The following is a 26,854-nucleotide window of genomic DNA, read 5'->3' on the forward strand; positions in this document are numbered from 1 at the left end:
CTAAGCACACGTCCTTTTAAAATACTCATTAACACCCTTCATTTGATACCCATACCGTACAAACAAATTCTAGAGTCAGCCCTGGTTCACCTTTATGGCGATATCCCTAAATGGCGTCCACCCATATAACTATGGCCTACTCCCTCTTAAAATAATCTTTAATACCTTCCATTTGATACACATATCATACAAACACAATCCGGGGTTACCATAGGTTCATTTTCCTACATGGTGATTTTCCCTTATTTTGTCTCCATAGCTCTCAGCTGAGTATGTAATGTTCGGTTACAACCGAACTTAGCCTTCCTTACTTGTTTTTACATTAATTTTTTTTTTGCTCTCGGAGGTTGTGGCAGTGCACTGCCCTCAAGTGGGCCGATGAAACCATGCTAATCCTTTTTTTTTTTTTTTTTTTTTAATACTGTGACGAATATTAGTGACACTAAGTGATACTCACATCACTAGTCTGATGCTAAGTAAATGAAGCCACAACAAGAATAAAGCAGGCAGTCACTTGTATCTACATAAACCAATCAATAATTATGCCTACACATATGTACGTACACGCAGCGGAGAAGAGACGCACAAACACATGCATATATCTTATCTGAGATGCTCCCAAAAGTAGGCAATTATATTTGTGGAAGTGTCACTCACATATATACGCGCATATGAGAAGCTATACACATGCATCTGTAGTTATAATTTTGTAGCAGTAACTAAGGAAATTCTGGAAGCGCCTAGAAGTATGCGAGCGAGAAATCACAGAGTATGGAAGGCAGCAGCAGTTGAGGCACGACACTCAGTTTGATTTAAGACGCTATATGGCGAGCAATAGTAGTGTTTTAATAAAGGTAATTTTGCATTATTGAATAGTGGAGTTATTTATTCAACAGTTTAGTGATTTGAACGTTAGCAGAAGTTTGCAAATAAGGGGAATTGCAGTAAATTCGTTACAATACATTATTTTTTTTTATTCTAATTCTTATTTATGTTTTATTTGTAATTATATTTTTTTTGTTACCGAGTCTTTGAGAGGCAGTGGGTTCTTAAACGCCGAGATCTAAAACTGCACAGCTACAGAGAAACTCGTCAGCTGAGAAATATAGATTCACAAATACAATAGATTAAAAGTATACATATAATTTTTTAATTATTAAGAGAAGATGGAACCGTTTTTTTCATGGTATAGAGCGAGTCCGAAACATCAATTATTCTCGAGTGAGAGTTATAATCTTCACACAAACATAGAAAAAGTTAAATGAATTTCTTTTTTCGCTCAGATCATTTATATATATATAGAAGTCTATATCTATCTCGATTAGTTTATGCCGTTACGGATTACCGTTATGCGAACAAAGTTAATATACTTTGTGAGCTCAGCTCAGCTGAGTATAAAAACTAGATCAGATTGCTGCGGTACAAAATGCAATAAAACAAAAAACCGCTAGGAGGCACACGGTTCAAAATAACTAAAATATTCAAACTTTTATTTGTTGGTTTTCGCCCTTCAATATTTAAGTTATTCAAATTTCCGAGCTCAAGGCCACGCATAAATAAAAAACCAAATATTTTATATGTTTCAATAAATATATTTGTTTATAGTTGATCGATATTTCGACCTCAATCTGAGGTCGTTTTCCGGAACTGTTGGCTGTGCCTGATCAACTATAAACGAATATATTTATTGAAACATACAAAATATTTGGTTTTTTATTTATGCGTGGGCTTGAGCTCGGAAATTTGAATAATAAAAATTCAAACGATATAGGGAGTCTTGAGATCGGTTTTAAAATAACTTTCTGCTGAGCAAGAGACTTAAAATTTTCATTAAAGCTTAATATTCTATTAAAATGCAACCAAAGGTGATGAGGCAAATATTTACAGATATTTGGCAGTTCTACACAAGGAATGTGTATTGATGGTATCGATTTTTAAGTAAATTTTCATTGAGCCTGAAACTTGAACCCTTACAAATGTTTAAATACAATCCCGCTAAGTGTGGCGTACGAGGTTTGCAACTTTCGATCGCTTTATGCAATTGGCTGGGAAGCTACTTTATAAATTCTACCAAAGCAAGTATTGGAGTGTATGTGAATACGTAGTATGTGGATTGGTACATATACATATATGCATATATGTATTAGTATATGCATCGCCATAACCAACGAAACTAGCGAGTTTTAAATTCCCATGTAAGGCTAAGATTTCATTGTTTACGCGAAAAGTTGACGGATTTCGTTGTTTGCTTCGAAGACTAACATATTTCAATTGTTTTAGTCTCCGACTATAGTACGTTTAAACTTGAATAATGAAACGTATAAGGGTGACATCAGACGGATGATATGTGACCTTCCAAGCCCACCCGAAATAAAAAAACTTGTGCTTTTTCATACATTATTTGTATTTGTTTTATTTATTTTTTAAAATTTTATTCATATCATTTATTTATGTTTATAGACCCTTGATATCCTCAGTGTAATCTGTTTTCTTTTCATAACCGCTTTTACTTAAAATTCATCATTTTAAATAATAATGAAATTTTAAATTTATTGTTATTAGTTTATTTATAATTTATTGTATTAATTAAAAAACAAACATTATTCAAATTACGAAAAAATGAAAATGTTTGCCTGCAAGACGTTGGGTTTTTATTTTACATACAAACATTTAATTATAATTTGTCTTTCTTTATTTATGCTTTACTATTTAGTATAAGGTAAACATAGATACATATATTGCTGTGTATGTATTCGTTTTTTTTTGTTGTTTTTGCATAAGAGTTATATACCCCCTCAACACTTTAATGCAATAGAGAAATTATTTATTATTTGTCTACTTCTTTACAAATTGGAAAATATTGTTTTGAAATTTGGCTGGATTTGCACATAATTTTAACAAAAGTACGTAAACATTTTTAAGTTTAAGCAGAGAATGGTTATTAGGAAACAAAACCAAATTGCTATTGTTTAGTTATATGAATGCCTAAATGCATACATTCGTACATAGATCTGAATATTTTTGTAGCGTTGCTTATTTCAATTAAAGTCTACTTATTTCATACTTTATGTCCTCCCACTTTTTTGGTTAGAAATATTTATGCATTTCTTAGATTTATTATTTAAATTATATTTATTTTACCTAAAATATTTTTGTTTTTACTTTGTTGTAATAGTTATAAATTCTTGTTGTTGCTAATCATTTTTACAATTAATTTTATTATTTTTTGTTTGTTTTTTTTTTGCTTAGTTTTCAGTTACTTATAACTAATAATGAATACTTCGCCCCACACGCGGTACCCAATTCGAGGTGCACACTCATCATGTAATTAATTATTTATTTATGATATTTATTACAATATATTTTAAATTTGATTCCCTATTTTTTTTTAATTTTCATTTGGTTTTTAACTTAGTTCTTCTTTTTAGTACAATAACTAGTTAGTTTATATATATGTTTGTATGTATGTGTAGATATATATGTATATGTTTATATTTCAATATAAACTAATATTTCTTATTCATAGAAATATTTACATTTTGAATAAGCATAAAGCTTCTAGGCTTGATTTAATTCTTCATTGAGCTATACCGTTGTTGTTGCGCCCTTCATTATCAATTTTGGCTTCAAATGTTCTAATGCCTTCGATATTTTGCTTGGTGTTTTCAAGTTAATCTGGTTTTGAGCATCGCCTCCTGCTGTGCGCTGGTTTCTTCATATTTGCTTCATGCACATGGTTTAATGGTATTTTTTTCACTTTTTTTGTGTTTTCAGTTTTTCGTTAAATTTATAGGTAACTGACTCCTGCTCTTTATCAATTATTGGATCGGGTTGCCAATTATTATCAAATTGTGAAAATGAGAAAAAAAAAATGGCTAAATCAATAAGTCTTCATGAAGACTTGGTAGGTCTGCATAAATATGTTTTTTAGCAATGTACTTCTCTAAACTTAATTGGTTTTAATTCTAGTTTGGTTTTTTAATTACAAAAAAAAAAAATTATATTATCTAATTTACATTTGTAATGTACTGCATTTGGTTATTTATATATATAAAACGCCATTAAAAAAATATGCTGAATCCACGCAATGCTAAATTCATTCACCATTTAGTTCACGTCAATGTGCGTTTATGTAATAGTTTTTTTTTATTTGTTATGTATATTTTTTTTGTCTTACCACAGCTAGCAAATATTGATAATGAATAATTTTTTATTAACACAAATTAAGTTATAAGCTTTTTATTTTTAATTATGATTCAAGTTCTGCAATGTATAAAAAGAAAGAGCAAATATGTTAAAAAATTATTTTGTTGCTCACAATCACCTACATATTTGTGCTTAAACTATATATATATTTCCTAAAAATTAAGAATCACACAGCGTTTAATGGAACTCCAATCAGTGTTAAGGGAGATTTTATTAAAGCGCTTTATTTCAACAAGTAAAGCCTTAAATATTTTAAATTTTTTATGTTTATGTTATGTAATTGTATCACAAAAATTTTCCGCATATACTCGTGCAACCAAACAAAACTTTATGCCTGTTTGTGCTTGAATATTTTGTTAGATTATTACTAGATAAAAAAGAAAACTCAAAAAAATGCAGACAAGCTAAGGGGAACAAATTTAGACGGGCGGTAAACTACATACATAAATGTTTTATTTTCCCGTAATCCGATTCAGTTGAAAATAAACAACCAAAAAAAATTCAAAAAAATTTAAACCTACCAAAGAGCTGAATTTAATAGAAAGAAATTATCTTCTCACACTCGCAGGCACTCAAATCAAAACGTGTTCTTTTAAACAAAATGAAAAAAAAATTGTAATAATTTTACGTTTTTATTTCAAAATTTAAGCGAGTTACACATATGAAATATGAGATTCCGCGATCGAGTCGTAAAATGCATGAACGTATCACTTGTCTTGTGGAAACATAAGGGCAATTCTCTCAGCGTAGTGAATCTAGGAAAAATTCCACGTTTTTTAGGCCAAATATATAACACTCAGAGATCTCGTACTGGATTTAGCGCCAAAAGTTTAATACAAAATATATATTTTATACTTAAAATTGTTGTGTTATTATTTAAAATTCGACTTAAAAAGTTCGTAGCTGAAAAGTGTTCTTAACGAGTCGTATCTCAGGAAGCCATTTAAGTGGTTGTAACTGAAACAAAGAATTGTAAAAAATTATGTAGATTTAACTTAAAGTATTACTTACTTTTCGCAAATCGCAAAAAACTTATTAATTTAAGGTTTAATATTGATTCAAATGTCTGATGCAGTATGGTAAACCGTTTTAAGGTTCGAATCGAGCTCAAGGCCAGAACAATAATTTTTTTTAATGATAATTATAATTATTGTTTTTTTCGACTCTCGAATCTAACCTTGAATCCTTAACCAAAAGGCCGATAAAACAAAAGCAATTGTTAACCGTTTTACTTAAGTAGTTAACGAATTGTGGAAACCAACTAACCTAGATTATGTTTACATCTCTTCTGTAAAGAAATTAATTTTTTCAGTTACCACCTTAATAACCGGCATCGTGAGATATGACTTTATTAAAGCTCTCGCTGAGATACGTCCTTGTTAAGAAAACTGTTCAGTTAAGACCTTTTTATAAACGAATAGGTCGAATTTCAATTTCAAAATTCTTGTCCCATTTAGAAATTTTCTACTTAAATATATATGGGGTTGAGTATAGAAAATGCCATGACGGTAAACTGGAAAACATTTTACGTTTTCTATGGTTCCTAGGCAGACTTTCCAGATTATAACATACGGGTGCACTTCATAGTCCCAACAAGAAAAAACTCCGACGACTTTTTACATCTCGGCAAGTGCAGACATACCAACCATGCTGAAGCTTTTGAATTTTCCGACAGGGTAGAAAATTACGCAATTTGACGAGCGAAAATTGTTCCATAAAAATTTCTTCGTACCTTTGCTACGATTGGTTGTGTAGATTATGTATTTTGCTGTTTTGCATTTCGGGATTAAGTCATCGGGACTATGCTTTGTGTATGCAACTCTTGCAGAGCCCACTTACAGTGAAAATCTTTCCGTTAAATATAATTGGAAGGCCCAAATTAAGCATTTAATTTTTGAAAATTTGTTTTTTGGATTAATTTAATCGAGCCGCACCTGTAACCTTTTCCGCGTAAGCGATCGCTACCGCCCTTCGTTCCACCAATTCTCTCTATGCGGCAAACATAGAAAGTGAAAGTAATAAAATAAACCTTAAAGACAACAAATAAATTTTGTCTAATAAACTAAAATCTATTTTTCACAAATTTTCTGTGTTGTAATATGTTGAATACCGTTAATCAAACATATATTCGCTTGTATATGTATACATATGTACAGCTGGCTATTTATATATATTTTTTTAATAATTTTTGTTATTGTTTTAATATATACTTAGTCTTTTATTGTGTGAGTTTGATCTAATTATTAATTTAATAGGATAGACTTGGCGTGCTTTTTATTGTTGTTGTTGTTGGTAAATTTTACTGCTTATATGGAGTTTTTACGCTTTTTACAATTTATACCTAAACAAAAATTGCGGTATTAACCTTTTTTGCAGGACTGCAACGTGCAAGGGCTGCTTTTAGATTTCTCCGGCCTTGTTTTTCTATTCTTAGCTCGCTCATCAAGTGTTTCCTGCTGTTCTATGTAATTTCTACACATTTAACACAAATAAATAATGTTGATATTTTGTTTAAGTTTTTTGTATTGGTACGATTGCGGTGATTCCTTTTTCTATTTCCATGCATTTTATATAATGTTGGCTTAGAGTGTAAACCTTTCAAGTAATATTTTTGACAAAAATTACGCTGGTTTTTATAGCAGAAAATGTTACACCGACCGGGCAAAGCAGTCACCAAATATAATGGCTGTGAACAAAGTAAGTGAATTTTGTGCTTACTTTGCTTTCAATGACTTCAATCCTCGGTGAAACCTGCTGGCGGTTTCCGAAACGGTACCATCGCAATATACAAGTTAAGAATTCCTTCGTTTCATTTTTTCCCCAATGAACAAAAGAAAAAATTTAATAAAAATTATTATTTACCGGTGTTTAGCTCATTTAATATTAAAAATATTTTAAGTACATTTGAAAACACCATTAAACTGAAAGTCTAACTCATAATCAATAATTTGAATGAGATATTTATATATTTTTTTCACAAACTTGGTTACAGTATTTCTTTTCGGACATTTCAAGCTCCCAAAATCTAACATTTTCTAGGTTACCGAGTTTAGAGACGAGGTAAAAGCTAAAGAGAACTGCTTGGCCTGAGAGCAAAAGAGGCGCAGTAATATTTTGTAGAATAATATCGATTTCTGCAGAGTAGTCTTTGATAAAGGAATATGAAAATATCCTGGGTTGGTCTCCAAGCAAACTAAAAAAACTGCAAAAGGACTCTCCTTAGTTTAAAGCTTATGTTGAAAGAGTTTCGGAAATTTAAAATTTTTTTTATCCTTACAAATATGACTGAAATTGTTTTTTATTAAAAATAATTAAATGCAAGTCGCGATAACCTCCGATGAGATTATATGCTGAGCTTCTTTTCCAATTTAAGTCGTGCTCCATTTAATTTTTCCTACAAATTCGGTGGGACGAGACCCACTTGTTTTATGCCGGCTCCTAACGGCATCTGCAGGGCAGATTAGTTTTTTATTGCATCGTTATTATTTGACATCCTATTTTTAAAATTTATCAGTAATTATTTGGCCTCGAGGAGCTATATAACTTTTTCGAATGTAATTTTAAGCTTAGCAGCTGTTTTCAAATAATCGTTTTGTCCATATAGCTACAAAAGGCTAGGTACATTCCCAAACATCAGAGTCCCGATATATTACTTTTAAAACGTTTTTGTTTTTGTATTCAATACTCGAATGTACCTAAATTTGAATTTTTTCTTGTCACACTTATGCTGCTACAATCACAAAAATTGTATAGCCTGTCTTGTTTTGATTTCGAATTCAAAACAAATTGCGAACATTTTCTATTAGCAATATAGGAGTATTACATATATGGTTTTTTCATAGTCTTATGAAAAGGGAACCACAATTTAAAGGGTTACAGTTGTTGAATTCGAAGCTGAAAAGAACATTCAAGAGAATTGTAGAGCTTCCCAAGGCAAAAATAATAACATAATAAATTTTAATTAGGGTACCAAGTAACCAAGTTATAACAAAAACGCAATTTTGGCTGTATTTGCAAGAATCAACTCAACATTACTTTCAAATCAATTTTAACATTGGCTTCAAAATTCGGGGCAGACTTTAGCTAATTTTTTCGACCCAGCCTAAAGTACACGGATATCGTTTTTATAAGTTTGTATTTATTTGTATCTGCATTATTTAAAATGGACCTCGTATTATGAGAATTCAATTTAATTCAATATTTTGCAATATACATATGTAGTACTTGACGTTTCGTGTTTGTCTAGGTTTTTCGTTAGCCAAACCTGATTCAGCGCAAAAGTTCTGCACATGTGTTTGGGGATTAGAAATAAGGGTTAGACCTAAAACATTGCTTGATGTTTTATTTTTGAACAGAACCAAACCTCAGTTAATCTTGCAATTTACTTAGGCGTTTTTGAAGAGGATATAGATAAAAAAATAAATGTAAGGCGCGATAACCTCCGAAGAGATCTAAGGCCGGGCTTCTCTTCCAATTTGCGTCGTGCTCCTCTTGATTTTCCCTACAAATTGACCGGACGGGACCTACATGTTTTATGCCGACTCCGAACGGCATCTGCAAGGCAGATGAGTTTGCACTGAGAGCTCTTCATGGCTGAAATACACCCGGAGCGCTTGCCAAACACTGCCGAGGTGCGACCCCGCCTAGAAAAATTTTCTTCTAATTGAAAAACCTTATTTCTAAAATTTTGATGTTGCTTTGCACGGGGTGCCAACCCAGGGCATACGGTGTGATGGGCGGATGTTTTTGAAAGCATAAATATGGTCACCCAGCTCAAAGTTTTTTTTATACACAGAACAAGGGTTGAATATTTTATAACAGAGGCACACGCATTTACTCGTACTTTATTTCAAATAACACAAACATGAGCTGCGACCTACAAAAAAGTTCAGTGTGTTTGCAAAAATTAATCCTGCGCCCGTATCGCGTTATACGATCGTGATCAAAATCTATTTTTTAGTCGCAATAACTCTGAAATGGGTAATCGGATTTGGAAAATATGTGTAATGGTGGCTAAAAGTACACATAAGATCCATAAATTATTATAACTTTTACTAATATTTTGACAGTTTCTGATTTATTGTTTAAGTGAAATCGCACATTGACCAATTTCACACATTTCCCTAATCCGATTAGCCATTTCTGAGTTATTGCGATTAAAAAATAGATTTCGATCACGGTTCTTACCGTAGTTGGAGCTTTTTGATCAAATTTTATATGAAAGAAATGACTCAAGCTCAAAAACGAAATTTTTTTGATTTTGTTTTTGAAACATTTTCCTTCGAAAAACTAACTTTGAAATTATTGAAAAACAAATAAAAGTAAAAAGTTATCATTTGTTTTTTGATGAAAATAAATTTACTTGAAGCCTTGGTCTAATGCTGCAAAGGCATTACACACCCCTGTTACAAGACAGACAGAATTGACATAGCTCTTCGTGCGGTTCATGTAAAGTTTAAAACTTTTTTTGTTTACAGGGAAATAAATTTAAAAATAAGTAAATATAAGTTCCTATACGTTTTGTTTAAATAAATGAAATAAAATATTGTATTGTTTTATAATACTGCTTTATTGGTTTCATATTATTTATTTATTTATGGTTATTCGCAAATAATTTTAAATCGGCCCTTAAGCTTATTTAAACTAAAAAAAATAACAAATTTTGGTAGATTAAAAAGCAGGACTACTTCAAGCGCGCCCGAACCTGCGTATGATTTTAAAATTATTTATAAATTTTTTTTCCACGCAAAATTTGCATTATAATAAATTCATTTTTATTATTTACATCAAAAATTGTGAATGAATAAATTTTGCGTTGTTAATTTAGGCAACAATAAGAAATTATTTATAACTTACTAAATCGCTTTTTATCTTAGTTTATATTACAAATTATTTTTATTTTTAGATAATGATTTTATGCTACATAATGCAAATTGTAATTGTTAATAATAATAATAATAAAAAAAAGCGTAAATGACTTGAAAATTTTTACAATGGGTCTCCTAAAATCATCACATCTCCCCACATTCTGTAAGCTCCCTTCTCCTACAACTTTAATGCGCTTAAGCTAGTTTTCTTCTATTATCTTTATATTTGTGTGCATCTATAAATGCATGCGTGTGTGTATGTATGTGTGTATTTAATTATGTTTGTCTGTTTATGTTGTACAGTGTCCTATTTGTTGCATATCTAAAATCTATGCCAGTCTCTAAAAGCTCGAGTACCTTAGCAAGCGGTTGCATTTGCATTTCCCTTCATTTGGCCAGCAACCAACTAATACATATTTTTATTTATTTATTTATTTATTTGAGAGAAATCGCTCTCTACCCCAGCATATTGCATGGGAAATGCAGTTTAATATGTTTTTGTTGTTGTTGTTGTTGAATTGGTTTATATTTGTTATACATCTAAATTTTTGATTTCTCCTTTTACTATTGATGTATTACACTGTATGTATTTGGGGTATTCCATCCCATTTCGACCAATTTTGAACACGACCCTTTTAGAATTGGCTGAAAGTTTTTCTTCTTTTTCTAGCTTACGAAAGACGTTTTTCAGAAGTTTTTAAAATTTTTTCATCCAACTCAAAAAAAGTAATGAATTTAAAAAAAACACCGTTTTTGTTTTCAAAATGCTATAACTTTTTCAAAAATTGACCGTTTGGAATCATTTTTTTTTAATATGTTTTTAAATGTAATTTTCGGAAAAAATTCCAAAAAAAAATTTAAAGTTTTTTTTTTCAATTAAATGAAAAAAAAAAAAAAAAAAATTCTCGGCCCACTCCGGGATTAGTGGGGATGATTGCAGAATTGATTGAAGTTTTTTATGAGAAAAAAATGGCGAAATTCGAAAAATATCGAAAAACTGAAAAATTACAAAAAAAAACAAACACTTTACACATTTTTTTGAATTTTTTCCGAAAAGTACATTTAAAAACATATTAAAAAAAAAAAAATGATCCCAAACGGTCAATTTTTGAAAAAGTTATAGCATTTTGAAAACAAAAACGGTGTTTTTTTTTTAAAATTCATTACTTTTTTTGAGTTGGATGAAAAAATTTGAAAAACTTCTGAAAAACATCTTTCGTAAGCTAGAAAAAGAAGAAAAACTTTCAGCCAATTCTAAAGGGGTCGGGTTCAAAATTGGTCGAAATGGGATGGAATACCCCATTTATTTATGTACCTATGTATATATATATGTATATATTTTTATTTTTACTTAAATGTTATGACATAAATTATCTTATTGTTTACTTACATCTATATTTATTTATTCACTACTGTACACATATAAAACAAATTTCATTTGTTCCCTTATTTATTTACCTACTTTCGTAATTCCCCCTTAGTATCTGTTTTAGTTCCATCATCATTATCATATCCACCCACATTTGTCAGTCTACACTCGTAGGTTTTGCCTTTTCGATCATAGAAACAATACTTTTATCGAGGGATATAGGAATTTAAACAAAGTCCCTAGATATATGACGGTATTTATTTATTTGCGCTCGCTTTTTTTCCCTTCGTTTTTTAGTTTCGTCGTTTTACTCTTCTATATTTATTCTTTTGGCTAATTTAGTTTCCTTTTTTCTTTTTAACCTGGTTTTTTCTCTTTACTTTGAATTTAACACAAATTCATTTTCTTCCCATGCCCCCCCTTATAATTTACCTGTGGCTAACATTTGCTTTTGTTGTTGTTACTGCTACGCAGACGCTCAACGTCTGTGTGCAGTTTTCTCAGCAGCAACTGTCGCTTTTTCAGCGTCCTGAGCTTATCCAACCTTGTCACCTTTTCAGGTGTCTCCGCTCTACTAAGATCTCTATCTCTTTCAATAACTTGCACATCTCTTCTTCGCCGTTTGCGTGCATTCGCCACATCAGCCGCGCTACCCGCCGCTCCTTTCTTCTTCACAAATTTAATATTGTTGGGATCTTCGGCTAATTCTGGATATAGCGCCACGTCGTGTATGTACTCGCCTTCGTAGTTGTTGGCGTAGCTTTGCTTCAATATTTCGTCACTCTCTTGTTGACTCCATTCAATGGTCGTTGTGAGTCCATTTCGCAGCGCTTCCTTTTCGCGATGCCACGCTTTGCGCACCGCTGTTAGTTTAGCATGGTGCATGAGTCGCTGTTTCTCTTTGTCCACTGTGGTTCCGTAGCGTAAATTAATGATAGCGTGAGCTCCATGAATTTTCACATCTAAATAATTGTTACCGCTGCCATTTTCAAGCGTATTTTCATGGAAGGTTGTATTCACTTGACCTTGTAAACGTTTCAGTTGCTGACGGTCTTCGCTCGCGCGCCACGCCTCTTCCTTAACAAAGAAGAATGAGTCCTGCTGCCCGTTATGTACAACAAATGTAAATGGCAGCAATTTTGATCGGTTGAAGACGGATGTGTAAACATCACGATAGATGGCGTTTGCCGCTGGCACACTGGATACAATGGCTTGACCATCGCTGGTTCGAGATACCACTATACCCTTACCAAATGGCGGTTCAGTATCTGAGCCAATATTGCGTGGGCTAGGATCCATAACATCAAATTTTAGCGCTGATTTAGGCGGTGCGGAGAGGTCCTCAAAGTTGGACATGCGTCGCACATTGAGATGCGCTAGGAAACCACTTTCTACCGCCATTGTAGGTACGTTATCTATGGGACGTTTCATGTTTAATGCAATGGGATTATGGGCTACTCGACCCCACAGTGAAGGTTGTTCCCATAGGTTTCGTGTAAGTTGCGGTATAAGATTACTAACGCTAAAACCAAGTGTCTTCATCCACGACGAAAAGTCTGCGGGATAGTTGCGATCGTGACCAACGTTTATAGGATCATTGCCATTAAATCGGTAGAGATGCACCTTTGTAGGTGTTATTATACGATTGGACACGTCTTCCCAATTAGGAGACATCCATTGACCGATTAGCGGATCATAAACTCTACCATCACCCATATGGACAAGTGCGGTCACTGGATCCAAAATACCACCACAAAAATCTATTGGTAGAAACAGATATGGATTTGAGTCGTAAACAATATGACCAAAAGGCGAGCGCATTATTTCTCTGATATCTTCCCCGTATTGATTGAAGATCATGATCGGTGTACCGCTTTGATCAGTGGCAACATAATATTTGTGACGATAAACCTGAGCATAGATCAAATGCCCAACATCATCGTAGGTAAGCGACATTAACTTTCCGTCGCGCGGCGAATATATTTGAGAAACTTGGTAAGGTCGCTGTTGGTTGGTATAGAAGAATTGCGTTACATTGCCAAAATTATCCTTACGCGTGGTTAGTCGTTTCATATGATCGTAGTAATAACGTACATCGAAGCGTCCACGTTTTGTGGCGCGTACCAACAAGCCTTGAGTGTTATAGTGGAAGCGTTCCTCTCGGGCATTTTGTGCTACAAGTCCACGCGTATCATACTTGTATTGACCCTCACCAAATTTAACTATGCGATCCTGTGCATTGTATTCCATAGGAATTGTATTGCCACGATATGTCAAAGAGAGCAAATTTCCATTATCATCATAACGGAAGCCCCATGGTTCCTGTGCCTCGACACCAATTAGTTGGCCATCACAGTCCCAAGTGTAGTTCTTGACATTTGTATAAGTATTGACGGCCATATTGCGCGTATAGGTACGAGTCTGTGTAATGCGGCCATGCATACCGAATGAGAATTCCATGCGGAATACTTCGAGGCGGTGAATAGAGAGTGTTACTTTTTGTGTCATGAAACGCCCATCTACGGTGCGCGTGAAAATTGCAGTGCCATCATAAATTTGTGTTTGGTTCAGCATCGGATGCATTATTTTAAATTGACCTATGAGGCTTGGTTGACCTGTGCGCTGGTTGTAAGCAAAAGTTTGTGATGGCAAGTTCTGCCCACCAATGCGTCCTTGAATTGAGATAACCCGAAAATCTGTGTCATACTCATATGTGAATTTAGCATTGCTCAATCCCGTCTTTGCCACATAATCTATTCGTTCCTCACTTAGCAAGCCACCGGTGTATTCAAAGTCCCAGCGGTACTCCAGCTCGCGCTCAGTGTGCGACACAGTGCTGGGCATGCCAGTTGCATCATTGTATAGAAACTCACTCTTTCCATCGCCGTGCACGATCTCAGCTAGTTGTCCACCTGAATTGTAGCGATACACAATACGTGCACCATCTCCCGGGAATATGGTTTGCAGCAAAGCACCAGAGTGACTGTAGTGTTGTAGATACGCACGTGTGCTACCCGGTGGTGTATATGTGCACCGAATAAAGCCAATAGAGGTTTGCATGCTGAAAGAGTGTTTCGTACCAGATGGCATTAGCACATATCTCAAACCACCTGAGTCATCATATTGAAGCACAAACTTTCGTTGACTCGCTAAACCGATTTCAGATACCAAATTCCAATCATTATAAACGAATGATATTATACCATCTTGCTGTGAGGTAATTTCGGATAGTAACCCGTGTCGATCGTATGAATATTTAAGTTCGGCAGGGCCCCAAGCCCAACCCTCAACACGATTGAAGCGATCGTAGGTGATGTTCACAGGAAAGCCATTAGTTGGATAATATGATTTTGCTAAACCGGATTGATCGTATGCCACGATGAGTATTGGTGTACGGTTCATATCGTAAAACGTCTCACGGTTTGTAAATTGATCATACTCAACACCAATGACGCGCGACTGATTCACCCAAATTTCACGATTTAATGTTTGCTGCGGATTGCGCACATCACCAACCAAATTGTACACCGAGTACATATTGTTTGTCAGACTCTCGCCCATGGTCACGCTTTGATGCGACCACATTGCTAACATTTCAGCTTCCACCGGCAAGGCAGCTTCGAGTAGAGGATGTCGGGCAACAGCTGAAGACTCAACCACTACACCATTGGCACTGTGTATGACCAGGGTATTGTTTGGTTTTATTTCTGCGTCCGAATTTTCGCGTCCCTTCTTCATGAAAGTGGAGCGCACACCACCCAGTACCAATAGTTGATTTGTTTCACCACGTTCGCGTGAGAAAAGTGATTCAACAGAAGCGTGCACATACACAGTGAGTCCTTTATTGTCAGCCAGCTGTGAAGTGATGCGTACGATTTCCCCACTAGGCAAGATTGTTCCGGTAACACGCCCAAATTCGTCATATTGATAAATGTAAGTTTCGCCACCGGAGGAGCGTGACATTAGCAGACCCGTGTTACTGTCATAATCCAGCTCGATTTCCTGACGACCCTTCTCGCTCAGTTTTGTCATAATACCAATTCCATTTATTTGTATCTCAGATTTGTGATCCTGCGTATTTTCAATTGAGCTAACGACATTACTGTAATCACGAAGGAATTGAATTTTGTTGCCCGAAGCATCAGTAACCGTGGAGAGTCTACCAAATGAAGTATTCTTTGAGTACAAGAAGCTATATCGCGTCTTGCCCGATGTCAGATCTTTTGTAGCGACATGCTGTCCATAACGGTTAAAAACATAAATTTCGCTTGATGGTGGAAAAGGTATGTGGAATTCACCATTCTCATCGTGCGATGGTAGGTAATGTTCAAGAGCCAGTACATGAAGTGACCCTGAAATAAAAAATAAAAAATATAAATATAAACATTAATTTTAATATTAGAAAAGTACAAAACTAATGCACTTAAAGATTTGTCAAATTATTTAATTTCGCTTAACAAGACCTCGCGATTTTGTTGGAAATATGTACATGACAAATTTTCTAAAAAATTGGTGCCTAAATCCATGTACCAATATGCATTTCGGGGCGCTGATTCCGAATTTTCAGTCAGATTAGTTAATGTACCCTCTTACGTTTCATAAATAGAGCTGGGCAATAATCTGATGAAATTTGAAAAAATTCCTTAAATCTTTACAATCAGCTGTATGGGATATATATTATAAACTTAACCGATCTTGACGGTTTTTTCAGACAGTTATGTATTGGCGGTCACCGTGGTGTGATGGTAGCGTGCTCCGCCTATCACACCGTATGCCCTGGGTTCAACTCCCGGGCAAAGCAACATCAAAATTTTAGAAATAAGGTTTTTCAATTAGAAGACAATTTTTCTAAGCGGGGTCGCCCCTCGGCAGTGTTTGGCAAGCGCTCCGGGTGTATTTCTGCCATGAAAAGCTCTCAGTGAAAACTCATCTGCATTGCAGATGCCGTTCGGAGTCGGCATAAAGCATGTAGGTCCCGTCCGGCCAATTTGTAGGGAAAATCAAGAGGAGCACGACGCAAATTGGAAGAGAAGCTCGGCCTTAGATCTCTTCGGAGGTTATCGCGCCTTACATTTATTTATTTTATTTAGCTGGTTAAATGAGAAAGAAATTACGAAACACCCTTATCTCAACAATGGGTTGTATTAAAGATACATGATATAGTGGTCCGGTCCGGTTGGTTCCGAGATATAACTAAGCAGATACCCAAATATACGCGCTCACAAAATTCACAGAGATATCTCAAAAATTAAAGGATTGGTTTGCGTTCAAAGTGATAGACGGACAATCGGACAGAGGGACATGGCTTAATCTACTCTCCTCATCATGCTGATCATTTCGGTATACTATATATACTATAAGTGCGTCTATCTCATCTTATACAAGGACTTAAAATTTTGAGAACTGGACCAAACATAATTTATTATTTAATTTTCATTAAACATGAAGAAGCCTTTTTTCAATATTTCACATTGTACTGAAAATTGTTTGTTTTTTTTCAAATTTTTGAATTCCTCATTAAGTGGCAATATTCGGGCCTGGGAGGGGGAGGGGGGCATTTCTAACTTTTTTTAGTGATACGCTACAAAATACGTAGCACTTTTGGTTTTCAGGTACTTCAAAGACCCTAAAGCCGACTAAACCTATAACATTTTATCATCAGTGATCCATACATTGAAGGTGTGGCGTTTTATAGCATCAGAATAAAAACAACAAAGAGAAAGTCACAAAGTGCAGTGCTTTTACAAACACATTTGAAAAATATCCACGTCAAAGTTTTGGCTCTCTAGACCTTAGGAGCCGATGGGTTTAATATGCATCCTAAACGGCACGTAAGACTCCGTCTAAAGCAACAGTAAAAATTGCACTCAATTCTCAGACGTGCTTTCTGAGTAATGCGAATACAAACATACATAGAGATAAACAAAAAGGCAAGAAACATAAAAACTGTTGACTCGGGTACAGGGGGTCTTGTACAACTGCAATGTACAGACATCGATTTGTAACGATTTTATTATATAAGCAGAGATTAAAGTTTCCATATTGGTTTTCGCATTTTTAACTTTTAAGCATGTAAACATTTTGAAGCAGAACTCAACTCATGGGAAAACTGCAATCGTTATCAGACATTTTTGCTCCAATTTAATGTTTTTTGTAAATATTTTTGGACTCTCCTTTCACATGTGTTTGAAGACTTTGTTGATTTACCGCATTTGAGTGTATTTGTGTAGCGATATGTATATTTTCGTATTAGCCAAATATAGAAGCAATTTATGAAATCGTGTTTCTGCGTTCAGTTAACATTTAAGCTTTTCATACTTTTCTCTAACTTCTAGTGCTTTTTATTCAAGCAAACAAAAAGGGCTGTTGCTCCATTACTCCTGCTGTTGCTATTGCAGCAAAATCACTCAGATCCACCTTAGACTGCCACTGATGACAGCATAATATACAAATATACATCTAAATAAAATGCGCATACGTACATATACACACACGCACATATTCGAGAATTCATTCATTTCTTTCTGGGACCACCACACACTTGCTAATGTTGTCAAATTTCATATAGAGCAACATGTAAGCCATCGAAATAGAAAAGCTCACTCACGTATTTGTATATGTGAGCCATTTTATTTATTTGTATTTGAGTGTGTGTGTGTGTTTGCGTGACCAGGAGTTTAGAAAATAAAAATTAGGGCAACCGCAAGTTGTAACATTGCAACACGTCAGCAGCAGAAGGGGCAGCATTGTCAATCCATGTTTGCAAAAATCATACCAATATATGTACATATTAACACATAAGTACGTATATAAAGATGAATACAGAGAAGCTCGAATGGTACGCCGTTGACTGCAATTCGCGGCCGCAGTGGTGTGGTGGTAGCGTGCTCCGCCGACCACACCGCAGATCCTGGGTTCACGCCCCGGAAAAGCAGCATCAAAATTTAAGAAACAAGCTTTTTAAGTCACAAGAAAGGTTTTCTAAGCGGGTTCGTCCCCCGACAGTGATTTGGCAGGCACTGCGAGTGTATTTCCGCCATGGAAAGCTTCTCAGTGAAAACAAGTCTGCCTTGCAGATGCCGTTCGGAGTCGGCATAAAACATGTAGGTCCCATCCCGCCAATTTGTAGGAAAAACTAAAAGGAGAATGTCGCAAATTGGAAGAGAAGCTCGGCCTAAAATCTCTTCGGAGGTTACGCGCCTTACATTGTTTTCTTTTTTTACTTCAATGCGAAAAGTTGTAACCGCTAGCTTGATGGCAACAAAATGCTGAAAGTGATATGGCACTTGTGCGCACACTATTGTGTGTGTGTGTGTACGTGTGAGCATGTGTGAGTAGGACAAGTGGTTGAGCTTCTTTTTTTTTCTTCCATTTCGTATTTTGAAGTAATGAAATTGGCCACAATGCAAAAATGTATACCACTGTGTCGTTGGCAGCAGAGCATTGAAATATGGATTGCGTTTTGATGATGGTTGCGAGCGTTTACTTGGTCCTGAGTTAAAGTGTGAGTGTGGTGAATTGTGGGCGAGTGGGTGGCGTAAGGTCTGGTTTGCCTTATGCACGAACGGATCACGAGTACGCTCACCCATTCAATCTGCTTTGATGTGTGTTGAACGGTGCTTGGCATTCCCATATGTCAACACATATTGACACACACACACACACACACGCACATACACACACAAAACTTTGCGCGTTCACATACGTTCCTTAAAAGCTCTTAAGTATGCAGCATGCAATCGTGCAAGCATTATTATACATTTTATGAGTGAATTATTAGATTTTTTTTAATGAAAGTTTGGTGTGTTGTGTTGAGTATTTAATTATATTTTTCGTGCAAACTTTGGTCGTGAATCCACATAAGCAAATCTTGCCTTTATTGTTTTTTTATTCAACTAACTTAAATTTATATCTTTGTGTGAATTTCTATTGAATGAATAAAATTAAATCAGTGCGGAATGCATACGGGATTGGTTGCACTGCATAATACCTCCTAGTCATGTCCTATGAAGATACTAATCGGTCGTTTTTAACGGGAAAGACTAGTGGGTTTTCCTCTACCAGTGCTTTATTTATAGCGGCGATAACATTCATAATCGTCATGTCTTACGGGAAGGAAGATGAGAAATAAGTCTAGAAGTTATCAGTGTAAAGAGTTTGAGAGTGCTTGCCGATGGTAACAATTTGCAAAATTCAGGCGAATTAGTTTCAAAATCAGTGAACATACTTCAAAAAATAGTTCTGTAATCTTGAAAACTGATTTTCAGACCGCATTTAAGCCATGAAAAGACCACCTCTACTCATTATTTAATAGCCAAATGAAGTTTATTCCGCGTAAAAAAAGCATCAGGTAACTGATCGGGAGCTGTTAGAGGGGCTTCATACTGCGGCCAGTATAGGACCATTTGTTGTCTGACCACATCGGCCAATAGCGGCTCATGCGGATTGAATTGCTACTTTCAGCCGGAAAAAATGCGCCGCACGTTTCGCCCTCTCTGTCTAGTTGGAATTTGAAGGAAAGTTTGCTTGAAGAAGAGCGCACTCTAATACGAGTTCGCTTATGTAATTAAATAATTTTCACACATTTTTCATTAGGACGACATAATAATCAACAATTTTTTAGACCCAAATTCTCAGATGAAAATGGTATAAAAAATTGTTCATACCCTATGTCGTTTCCATTTCACGAAAAAACTTGTATCTGCAATGCTAAATTTTAAACTATGTAGATAACCTGGTGCTTTGCGAAATGGCTCTATTTGTAGGACCCATTTTATTATTCAGTAAAAAATATTTTGAGAAAGGAACACAAACACTCAGAGGAGAGCTGAGAAAAGAAAACGCCATTAAATTCACTTAATAGGATAGTTTCTTTATGTGGCCAAATATCCACATACTGTCTAATAGTAAATGATTGTAATCTTCTGTGTTACTTTATGGTATCCTATTAAGTTAGGAACCTTGTACAATGTACAATAAATTGCTTTCACACTCAGATGTAAAAATATTTTCAACAATGTTGGAATTTTCTTGCATTGTGGCCAAGTATTTTTGTAAGAAAAGTAAAAGCAATTGCCTTTAATAGAGATCGAATCGCATAATCCCCAAAAACCGCGTTTACAATGAAGGTATTAAGACCGTTTAATGAAAATGCTAGATGAAAGCAACTCGATAAGCAGCCAACGCTGATAAGTAGGCAGCACTGCAAAAAGAGGCAGCAGCTGCAGAATGCCTACAGCCAATTCAGTTCAATTGACCAAAATGAAGTCAGAGACGAGATAGCTTAAGAAGCAAAGGAGCAGTAAAGGGAAAATAGTTAAACCACAACTCGGAGAACAAAATATCAGAAATGAAGAAAATTACGAACGAAGTCGACCGAAGTTGAAAGGAAACGTGCAGCGCATTAAGCCTTAAGCCTACTTAAAATTAAGACCTCAAAGGAGATTTTGCGCGTGGTAATATGCAACCAAAAAATACAAAAACGAAAACAAAAACAAAAAACCATATAAAAAGGTGGCTAAATAAAAATACGCCATTGTGGATGTAAAAGTTGTTCGAGCCATAAGATGAAATGGATAAATTCCCTGAATTCTCGCGCTAAGAGCAAATACTGAGCAAAAGAAGGAGGGAAATCAAAATACAATGCAACAGCGCAGAAAAAGAAGAAGAACAAGAAGAAGTGACCAAGATTTACTCAGCTCAACAAGGCTTACGTAGTTCGAGTACAGCAAGGGCTATATCGTTACGATATTTCGTTGCAATTTGCTACATTCCAAATGAGTGACAAGTCAGTAAGGCAGTAAAGAAAGTAGAAAAAAATAATAATCCAAAATGCAGAATGGTAAAAGTCAGTGCTTTAAGCAAAACACCGCAACACCAGCGAACGTAGGAGAACGCCCTATATTAATTTACATATGTACGCGTATATATTGAAATAACCCAGCAGCAACTTTTGTAATAAACCTTCAAGTACTATTTATATTTATTAAATTTTTTTTATTTTTCCACATCTACTTTAAACAAATATGAGATCACTCCTTTTGTCTCAGAATTTCGCAGGCCATTTGCTGGTGAAATAAATACAAGAAAGTAAAATACTAAATAAAAACTTAGGGCTTACAAAAGAGCTAAACAATGAGTAACGCATGTATGTATGTATATGGCAGCGTAAGGCCAGTGGCGGCTGGAAAATAATAATTTTTCTCTTTAATATCGCAGAAAAAAACGACAAAAGTTTTGCCTTTACTGAAACACCCCTCCTTTTGTCACGCGTTCCGCAACTATTCTTCCCAGCCCTTGATATATTTATAAGCGTATAATATCAGATTGTCTTGTTGTTGCCTGATATCAAAGTTGCCCAATTTAGCAGTTTTTGCAGCTTTTCAGCTTCTCGGCTTCGCGGTGGCTCCATTGCAGGCCGTAGCGGCTAAATGCGATATAAAATATTTAAAATTTTGCTGAAAACTTTTGCAAAAGCAAATTAAAAATTTACCGGAAAAGTGCGAACGCTTTATTCTTTCAATACGCTTTTAGTTTAGTTTTAAAGCGAATTAATTTTTATTGTTACAATACAAAAACCACAATTTCAGTGTGCATATGAAGGGTTAATAATAAAGAGGTGGGTATATAACCCTTTGAAGATGGATACTTCGTTTTTGGTAGTTGGGGTATTCTTGGTTTTATTACACGAACTAGAAACTATTGGGTAGTTACGTGAAAAAAGCGTTTACCCAAGCTTGTTTCTCAGAAAAAAATTGAAAATTATCAAATATAATTTGTTGGTCGTTGAAGAACTGTGCTCCCATGATAGAACAGAAACACATAACTCGTATTTACACGATATTGGGAATCCCGAGAAATAAATCTATTATTGACCTTTTTTCTTCTGTCTCGTTTTTAGTACTTTAACTGAAAATCAGAATAAAACAGCGTAACCTAAAATGTATGCACGACAAAAGCAAGCAAATTTTAAAGAATTCAAACTATTGCTGCTCAGGTTGCATTTTTGCGTAAAAAACCTTAGGAGCTTTGGCTGGCCAAAAGAATAAATGGCTTTAAAAAAAAAACTTGAAATTTGACGGAGATATGGACCTCTACGCTAGTCCTTAGATTCCCACAATGTTCAAACAAATAGTTAGGTTTGATTTTTACAAGTCTCATGTCGACAGCTGCTGAAACCAAATAACCCTTATTTTTCATATAATTTCTTAATCAAGAATTTTGTGTCGATAATTTATTCATGAAGTCATATGATTGGACAGCTTGAAAATGTCATATTTTCCAGTAGATCAGAGTTTGTGGGTACTTTGAAAAAAGTAAAAAAAGAAAATGCATTCTCTTTGATGATAAATTTATCGTATGTCTGATATATTTTGATTGGCGCTTACAACTTTTTTCGAGCCGACCATTCATATCGCCCACCTCATTTAGTTCTTAACGAACGGAAAGGTAGTGCGAACGATTTCGGTAAAACGTCGTTAAAAAGCTCTGAGTGAGATTTGAACTCCACATAACTTCAAAAGCTGATCTAGCACTCCAAGCAGAGGTCCCACAAAACACCTCTAAATAAATACACATAGACTTTTAACGGCTTGATTAATAGCTAATACTTTTAAAAAAGGCAAGCGGAGCTACTGAGTACGGACGGTGTTGAAGATTATATTTACGGTGCTATGCAAGGTGACCTGATGGGGCAAAGGACTATAGTCAGCAGCGGGGAAGACGACAGTTGGTGACGGTACGTTAGCGGGCGGTTCAGGTGTTAGTCAACAGCAAATGCTCGCATAAAGTTGCCCAGCTCGTGCCCAGAGGTCGAGCTATTGTAAGGCTACGTTGGAGTTCTTAAACATTAATAAAAGAAATAAAACCGGAGTTGTCTAATTTAGTTAGCCTGAACTACGCTAAATATTTCTGGCCTTCGACGAAAAATTGAGGTTTTATTAAGAACCAGTTGAACTTTTTCCAATATCCTACCGAATTTTATAAGAATATGCATTGAATTTTCAATCAAGGAAAAACTTAAACAGCACCGAACACGCAAACAGCAAAGGCAATTGCAATTTTGTCTGTTAAATTCTTCGTTTTATATTTTCGATAACTCAAGAAAAAACTTCTATGTATTTCGTTGCTGAAACCATGCAAACCAATTTATAAACTGTTAAAAGAAAATCGAAAAATTCGAGAAAGTTGTTGAATATAACGAACCATTTGTTTAGAGTTTTCTGAATTTTACGTCCAATCAATTTTAGTCTAGCAATGTACAAGATATAGATAACTTACAATTAGTGTCATTTTAGCTATTTTCTCCGAAGGGTGGTTTAGAATTTTTACCTTCAAGGGTTCGGAACTCTCGTCTTGGACTACAAGGTCGACCTTGTGGGTGCATCGTTTAAATAATATTAATATGTTAACATTTACAATTATAGCGCTGTTTTTTCTTTTTTTTTTGAGTCACCTTGTATGTTACTGCCTTAAATAGACGTTCTAATACTTTTAATTCATTATGATGGCTTTAAGGAAAATGCTAAATCATAAATGAATATAACATAAAAAGTAGAAGAATATAAATGTGAAATACTACGCGGGTGCTGGCAAGGTGAACGTGCGGGCGGATGAACGTTGGGGAGCTTCAGCGGAAGAATTCGTTGCATCCGGTTGTGGTTTACCATGAATGCGTCCGCGTTCATTTTGTTTCCCCCTCTTTCTAAACTCATGTTTTTATCTTGGTTGTTGTTCATACTTGTCTGGGGTTTGTGGCTTTTTTTCGCGACCTCGGCACTTTTGTTACTTTGGATTTCTATTTTCTTACTTGCAAACCGCAATAGCGTTCGGTCTATTAAAGTAAATGCATTCAAACATACATACAAATGTAATACAATTACACAAATGCAAATATCTAAAATACGGGACGTCTAAGTTTACTGCACTTTGTTTTTATTTTGTTGTCAAACATTTGTATATTGTTGTTGTATGTCTTGATATTCCGCTGACTTATTCACTTTTCGCTACGACTTAACTTTTCGCCTCCCCCATTCGTTTAGATTTTGCATTTATTTTTGTTATTAGACATATTGTTTTAACTATTTTTTCTGCATATCTCATTTTTGTTGCTGTTATTGCATAATTTCAGTATAATTTATGTGGAAGTGCTTTGTTCTATTCTTCGTCTCAACCCCTAAATATTTGTTTTTTTTTTTTAATTTTCCTGTCTTGTTGCCCCTTCCTGGCTTTAATTCCGCGGAGGATTTTAGTTGAATCATCTTTTATTTTTTCTATTATGTATTTTTTATTATGCCACAATAGCTCCAACAACAACAATAGCGCAAATGATTGCTCTTCTTTTCAGCGATTGTTTGCCTCAAACTTTTTCTTCATTTATTGTGTTGTTTTCATTCTTGATTCTTCACTATTCGCTATTTTCTTTTACAGTTGTTGTTCTTAGTTGCTGATGTGGCCCTAGATGTAGTCATGACCGTTGGATGCCGTCTGTCTGCCTTTTCGGTTTAAAATTTTTTGAACTTTTCACTACTTTATATATATTTTTTTATTAATATTGTTGTTGCTGTTTTTATTATTGTTGCCATTATAACAATGACTATTGCAGTTAAGCTTTGTTGTTGTTTTTGTGCTCACAATTGCTGCTATTTACTGCCATTTGCTGGCTGGTGTTTGCTGGAGTTTGTTGGCACACAACAACAACCTCAAATGCACACACACACAAACAGTTGCACAAATATGTACAGTTATAGATCAGTAGCCGGAGCGTCGGGATCAAAGTCAGTCTGCACAAAATTAAAATATCCTGACAACGAACGTTGACTCCTTCATTTTTATTGTGTTGTTTATTGTTGTATATCTTTACTGTTATTATCGTTGCTGGCATTATTACTGTTATTGTTAATGGTGTGTTCGCTAAAGTTTTTGTTATTGTTTGGTTTGTGTTGCTCAATTCTAATGACAGATTTCCCGTTTTTGTAATTGCGCACCAATTGTAGGTTGGCTTATATTTCATGATTAATTCGAAAGGAGCTGGAGCAGAATATTTTATTTCTACATAAATATGAAGATAATCGTTCTGGTAGTTCTGGAAAAGGCCTTAAGGCATTCACTTTTTTGAGGACACTTTTTTTTTATTTTTGCCAATTTTCTATACAAAAGTGCGGATTCCTGAAAGCTATTTTTTAGTAATTTTCCAGTAATGCCTCTATGACCCCACTTTATTTTCTTGTATTTTTTTTTTATACTTTTCCTTTACATTTTCCTAAATTTTTCCTCTCTCTTCATACGGTTTCAGTATTAGTGTAAGTGTGTTAACCACATTCGAAAAAACTGAGAAAATTCAAGAGAAATACAACAGAGAGGGCGCAAAATAATCTTTCCGTGTTTTTTGTTTTGTTTCTATTGCGAAAAAAAAATTATGAAAAATAAAATCAATGTGAATTCATACAAGTGGCGAATGTTTGAAAAAGAAAAAAACGATCACAATAGTAAACAGCCTCGATCACAATAGTAAACAGCCTCGATTACTTGTTAAATCGCTGTTCGATCAGTTAAATAATTTTCTCAATAGTGTTTTTGTAGACGACTGGTACATTGCATTATTAAAATATTTTAGATGTTTGCCCAACTGCCTGCTCATATTTTATCTATTAACTAGATTTTAAAAATGAATATTAATATCTAGCCTGGTTTTCTGTATACACATTTAAAAGGAAAGCAGATTTGATACACAAATGGGCAATTCATGGCATATCAATTTAATAACCGCGAGCAATAAATAAACCTTTACCATTTGCGACAGCCATTCTCCTGTCAGCTATTATTTGACAGGTGGGTATAGCAATGGAAGAATAGAAGGATTTTTCACTTGTATGAATTCACAATGAATACAATTAAAAAAAAAAAACAATACCTTGCCAAAATCATTTATTTTGGGGGAATGTTTGTTTCGCTTTCATCTATTGCAAAATTGTTTTTGTAATTTGATGTTCGTTAGTGACATATAGGTATAAATAAGAGGCTCGGAGACAATAAAAAGCGAGAAAGACTAAGCTCTTTAGGGGATGGCGCAGAACTGGTTAATATTAAAAATAGTTCACATCTCGGTGAAATACTCCAACGAATGACAAAAATACCGGTAGGTGGCGTGCGAACCGAAGTAAAAATTTGGAAAATTCAAACAAATCTTAAAAAATTACAAACTGTTGTGGAATAATTTGCTATTGAAGTAGAGAATCGTAACCGTCATATAGCGAAAAAGCGAAAAACAATTCCACTAGTTGGCGCAATCGAGAAAATTGAAAAAATGTGAAACGCAATTCATTGGCAATTAATATTGAGGTAAAAAAAATTCCAATTTATGGTGGCGTAAGAATGCAGGCTTTTAGAAATTTTGAAATTTGTTTTGAATATT

At 34.7% G+C, this 26,854-nt stretch overlaps 1 protein-coding gene across 5 annotated transcripts in view; it reads right to left on the bottom strand.

The window, feature by feature from the left end:
- Positions 1 to 2,402: 2,402 nt before the first annotated feature.
- Ten-a (tenascin accessory) overlaps positions 2,403 to 26,854 on the bottom strand; it is a 458,238-nt gene continuing 433,786 nt past the window's right edge. For 3 of the 5 annotated variants that reach the window (XM_067778438.1, XM_067778433.1, XM_067778437.1), the window contains one exon: positions 2,403 to 15,794. In XM_067778438.1, the coding sequence (XP_067634539.1) occupies positions 11,881 to 15,794 (3,914 nt within the window). In that variant the 3' untranslated portion in view covers positions 2,403 to 11,880. The remainder of the gene's footprint in view (positions 15,795 to 26,854) is intronic. The other 2 variants (XM_067778436.1, XM_067778434.1) reach the window with 2 other exon arrangements.

The sequence above is a fragment of the Eurosta solidaginis genome, chromosome 4 (genome assembly GCF_040869045.1).
Source record: "Eurosta solidaginis isolate ZX-2024a chromosome 4, ASM4086904v1, whole genome shotgun sequence".
In the NCBI taxonomy this organism is placed as follows: Eukaryota; Metazoa; Arthropoda; class Insecta; order Diptera; family Tephritidae; genus Eurosta; species Eurosta solidaginis.